The sequence below is a fragment of the Habropoda laboriosa genome, unplaced genomic scaffold (genome assembly GCF_001263275.1).
Source record: "Habropoda laboriosa isolate 0110345459 unplaced genomic scaffold, ASM126327v1 scaffold65, whole genome shotgun sequence".
Classification (NCBI taxonomy): Eukaryota; Metazoa; Arthropoda; class Insecta; order Hymenoptera; family Apidae; genus Habropoda; species Habropoda laboriosa.
In genome coordinates, this window is record NW_017100254.1 from 548,267 (window position 1) to 554,132 (window position 5,866).

The 5,866-nt window shown below is 38.1% G+C and overlaps 1 protein-coding gene across 1 annotated transcript in view; it reads left to right on the forward strand.

Moving 5' to 3' along the window:
* Nucleotides 1–239: 239 nt before the first annotated feature.
* Nucleotides 240–5,866, forward strand: part of LOC108572456 — a 10,710-nt gene continuing 5,083 nt past the window's right edge. Inside the window, exons 1-2 of the mRNA XM_017934696.1 lie at nt 240–352; nt 842–1,034. Of these exons, the coding sequence (XP_017790185.1) occupies nt 240–352; nt 842–1,034 (306 nt within the window). The remainder of the gene's footprint in view (nt 353–841; nt 1,035–5,866) is intronic.

A 5,866-nucleotide genomic window follows, 5' to 3' on the forward strand; every position in this document is an offset into this window, starting at 1 on the left:
TCGTGGTGTAAGAGTGTGAGGAACATTGTGGAGAAATATAACGAAAGTTCCATTTCCTAAAAGATGTCGTCTGTGCTGATTTTAAACGTGACTAAATGTGGTTAAGATTTATTGATCGAAGTGTTGGTGATGATTTCAGAACGAATGACGTCGATCAGTGAAAGTGCGGCGAAGAGAGAAGCTGCGGGGAGCTTGCAAGAGATACATTTAGGTCTTAGGATCGTTTTGTAGCTTGGAAAATGTCCTGTGTGGGGATGTCTTGTTACGAAGATGGCTTCCGGTTAGCTGGTCCTGCTTCGGAATGTTCTCTCAGGAGCAAGGCCCGCATCGACGCCCTTTTCGAGGACTCAAGGTACTCAATTTCACTCAATTCCGTGGACACAATTACTACACTTGATACCAAGGAATTGTCACATAAAACTTTCTATCACTGAATCATTTCAAAAGCACAATTCATTCTTATAATTGTAACATCTAAAAGACCATCTATTATTCAATTTTAGAAAATTTCTAATTTAGTTCAGTTGAATTTACAAGTTTGACAACCTCACAAAGATAATCAGCACACCAGATTCACATAGAAAAAGTCAATTGTGTTTTATGCTTAACACATCCATTAAAAAAAATCCTCTATGTTTCTACCGTTCAATACAGTTCGAGTCATTGTACAAATAATTATTACCCAGAAATCACAGAGGAAAACTTATCTACAATATCTCTACCGTTCGATTCGTTCATCTTGCAAGTTGGACAAAGTCCAAGACAACATGAAATTCTGTAGGAATTTTTCTGGAAAGAAAAAAGAATTGAAATACTGAAGTGGCATTTACTTGTTATTTAGGTCGATTTATGGGTCCACCATGGGAGGCTGGTACGGCGGAGTATCCACCATGAACTCGAACCATTTGGAGGACATGGGGGTGGACGAGCAGAGAAGGGTGAACAGCGCGGTGCAGGCGCGAATCGAGGCGATGTTCGCTTCCGTGGAAGCTGAAAGCGGAACACCAGGGGAATGCGCTGCCGCCATTTTACCGGTAATTGTATCCAGAGTACTTTCTTCCTTGATTTTTCGAAATGATCACTCTATTGTATTTCCATGGACCTGAAGCACAAGTTTCGTTAGTAATAAAATCTGAAAGAAATACGGAAATCACTTCTACATATAGCAGTATTGTAATTTTCGTAGCAACTCTTTCTCGCTACAAATTCCTTCGAAGACTCCATTTTCCGAGTGATCAAAAAATTGATCTTCACTTAGCTGAATTAAAAGAAGATTGCAATTTTGATTTTCAATTATTATCAGAAACACAGTTTTAAAAATTTGTAATTAACAGAAAGGTTAATTTTCTTTTCATCCAAAAACAATTTCCTAAACGCACGTCTTCGTCCACTCGAATTAATTGAAAAAACTTATTTCTTGAACACCCCTTGCATCTTTCCTTGTTAAACGGAAGAAAACGTGTAATTCTTCTCTAAGATTCGTATCAAACTCAATCCAATAGGCGGCTTTACAGAGATTTCACTGCAATTAGTCGGAATTACGTGGAAAAAAAGAGGCTTTTCACTTATGTTAATTCGACCGTTCGTCGCCCTACCCCTCCAGGCGGCTCAGAAAATCTCGTGGAACGACCATTCGTTCCACTCTCGAGACGAGTTCGCAGCTGTTCGCGCCTTGGCCAAGGATTCACCTACTTCGCCACTGAAAATCGCCACTGAGCACGCATCGGACGTGTATTTCATCCTACGCTGCCAAAATGGCGGACTTCTTGCAGTCGACGAACGAGAAGACTATTTCTTCTCTGAAGGCTGTATAAAATATCGAATCTCCAAGCTCGTTCAGACAAACTTCATAAATCGTCGGTTTAGCAAAAGATTAACATTACTAATAAACGTAAATGTTTTATAGTAGAAAGTTATTAATTGCTCGACCATTTAGCAGTGAAAAAAAATTCTCCTTTTTACAATTTAGCTAATAATCTGCGGGTTTCGAAGGTCTTCAAAAGGGTTGAAGCAGCTCAATTTTGAACGGTGACACTCTTGTTAAGTTTTTGAGATGTGTCATTCTTCTAACATTCGTGTCAAAATCAATCCAAGCAAACCGACAATATAAATCAGCTCGATAAAATATACACGGTGTCCCATTTGTTCCCCGTTACTCTGTATTCCATCGAGTAAAAGAAATGAAAGAACTCTATTATCGAACAGAGAAGTAATATTTAGATCGACGTGTAATTGGTACGTGTAATTTGAGCCGGTTGCTCGTTCGAATAGGAACGAAACCGGATTAAAAAGCCAGTTGAAAAGAGGAAAGATAACGAGAAATGTTTAAACATTAGAAATGGTGCTTGTAAAAATTCCACGAGCTGCTTCTTGATATAGTAATTGCGTTCTTGTGCGTGTTCTCCATAGAATTGAGTATTCTCGCGTGGAATTGCTTCGAGCACACTTCAATAAAATAATTAAGCATCGCGCAAACGTTTTCGAACGATACATGTAAGACTAATTGCAATCTTCTGTATCTTCCTCGAATACCATTGGAATTTAAACGAAGAGACTTTAGAGCACAATTCATTTAATGTAAAGTTAAACGTTTCTTTTTTTTCTCGCTGTTGGCTGAGGTAGGCGCGTGTTAAACAATATCTCGTCGAATGGGAGTAGAACGAACGTGCTGCTAAAGATTAAGACCGTCGTAACACTTTAATATTGTGCGGGCTACTAATTATGCGACACGGTCGGGCGCAATTTTCATCGAGAAACAGGCGGATATTTTGCTCTTCTTGTCTACGAAACGATGGAAAAATCGTGGGGCGTCTAAAGGTGGATTCCGTGCGGACATTTTCGAGCGGTTTCAACCTCGACCTCATTTGCAAATCTGCCCGAAACCAATATGACTTTTTCAACGAATTTCTCTGGAGGAGGAAAAGAAAAATTGGTCCAAAATCACCGATGTGTAAGTTCTTCTTAGCTAAATGCGTACATTAAATAGAAACTTTCTTTCTGTTTATTGGTAAATAATTTTCAACGAGATTTTCATATAATTTAATCAGAGTAAAAAGAAGATTTTCTAACCGTATACATAATGGCAGCAAAGAAACTGAAAACTTTTACATGCTTTCGTTCCGATAAAGACACGCCGAAACGCACTTTCTATATGAAATCACACGAATTAGTTCCATTATTTGAGAGATCTCTAAACTATCATATTCAATTTTCCTGTTTAGAGAACGAAACACACACTTCTCTGAATCATTTTTCTATCTACACACACCGCCGGCCAAAATTTTCAAATTTTCCAATTCCGCTATCAATATTTTTACGGATTTACCGCTAAATTTACAGAGACCAAAAGCTGTTTTTGAGTAATCAGAAATTCTTGAAAAGTTTCTTCAATTTCTAACTTTTTTCTGAAAATTCTTGCGCAAGTATTACACAGCACAGTGGTCCCAAAGTTTTAGACGACAGTAGGCGTATATCAAGAGTCCTTAGTGCCTTTAAATATTAGAAAAATTCTAACTAAAACGAAAAAAGTATCTCTCAAGAATTTTGTCTGCAAAAGTTTCCTTTTTCCATTCGCAAAAAAGGCATCACACAGAAGTTCTTCTCCAGAATCGCAAATCCTTCGTAGGTGTAGGCTAGGATATATTTTTCGAAGAAAAAGGAAGATAAAATAGCGCACCCTGAAGGCAAGGACTTTCCTTGGTTGTCCGTGGTCCTAGAAGTTTTTAATAGTCACTTTCATTCCGTTCACGATTCGCGGAGCGTGACGGGGCTGGCTTACGACTATTTGGAGCATTGAAAAATTCCCCTTCGTTGCCGCGGATCGGTATGCGGATTTTTCTTATTGCCCCGCTTTTATGGCCTCCCTTCTTCCGCATCGTTTCGTCGCGGCATCCTCGATGACGCCTCAAGTCGAGGTCAACACCAGATCATTGCCTCTCGTTCCACGAGATGTAATATCGTTGCGAGTAGCATCGATGAATATTTCCCGAAGAGACTTCAAATTTATTATCCTCCCCGTTTTCATACATTCCCCGTATCAAGATTTCGCGTACGAATGACAAGCTTCGAAAATGGTGAAAAAATGACCCTCATGTGTGGATAAGAAAAATAAGATAGTGGGTTTCTGGGGAATTCGTAATGGTGAAAATTTTTTAAAAAGTTTCCATGTTATTTGGACTGAAAAGAAAAAAAGAATTTTTATCCGAGCTGTAGAACTGAATTTGGGATGTACATACGTAACGTATTATTCGAAGATGAAAGGGATGGATAACAACGGTGGAGAATGTTCGAGAATAACAGAGGAAGAATATTCTCCATGCACTGACAAGTGTTTCAGAATCGACGTCGAAGGATATTGACTCTCGATTGAGGTTACTTTGTACAGTGTCTTCTACAGATATACTTAATGCGTGTCCGGAAGATCGACGCTCTATAGGTTACGTTACACAGTTATCGCTTACAGCGTCAACACTTTTATCCAGAAATTTCAAAATTTCAATTTCTATTATCAAACATATTATCTATAAAAATATCAGAATACCCGAATGGCAATTTTGTTACTAAATTATTTTCGAAATGATCGACTAATCTTTTCGTGACCAGTCAGAAGGCGCACGTGTCCCATTTTTTTTACCAGAAATTATTTCGAAGACTTCATTTTCGAAATGATCAATTGACCCTTTCGCAGGAGACCCAAGAAAGGAGACCTTGTAGGAGAGCAAAAGTTTCTGAAAAAAAAATTCTGCCACGAAAGGGTTAAGCAATTAGCATATATTACCATGAAACTCCTCGTTCGTCACTTGCAGGCTGTCGAAGTATGCAAACAAGCCACGCCGTTACGTCATACGCTTACAAATAGCAACTACTGATATAGCAAAACAGAAAAGAAATGTATGTCATATTGTCTGCCAGCAGACAACGAAAAGCGACGAAGATGCGTACGATTTACAATGAAAAATAGCCTCTCCTTTAACTACCAACGCTGTTCCTACTCTCTTAAGAAATGAAAAACCTGTTCTCCAGAAGCTACCATAACTACCAACGCATATCGAATCACCATTTTATCGCATGTTTTAACATTCCTGCCATTGGTTTGTCGATATTCCCCATTTCTTCCTTACGTTTTAAAGATAACGTTCATTCCCGTTCATAATCATTTCTAAGAGTAGAAGATAACCGAATTTTTCGTTTCCCTTTTTAATGGAAACGCATTCACCTAACGAGCATAGGATTGCACGCATCGCGAAACGATTTTAAAGAGGCTCTAGCTGGCAGTCGATGAAAATTCTTGATAAAGGCTGACCATCGATTAATCTACATAATTTAACAGTGTATTTTGCATCATAATGTACTTTCATTATCTCCTCGTTTACGGCTGCTGGTTAAACTGTCTCTTTAATAGAGCGATTTGTTATTTCTCTCCTTTCAACACGGTGATATCTCTCTTGCACACGGTAGAAAGGTGGAAATGGAATGTTTCGTGAAAAATCAATGTTTCAACTTTCTTCTCTTTTCAGTTTCTAATTAATTTCGTTATAGAGTTTTGTGGGATTACATGTTTTCCAATAATGCACATTTCGTTGCTCTAATAAGTACAATTTAGTCAAACATTTAATTCTTCATTCTGCCTATTCGAATTCCAATATTGTACTCGTTAATGAAAAGATACAAGGATATTAGTGAATTTACGACTTAGATGTTTGGAATTATTCGCAGATTAATTAAGAAGCATAAAGATTTTCGTATATTTAACATACGAATAGATCTATGACCTGAATAGTTAGAATACCGCATAACTTTTAATTCAAACCTGTCGACTCTCCCTACCACATTTCCAATGCCTTCGTGATCCAATCAGAGAACATAT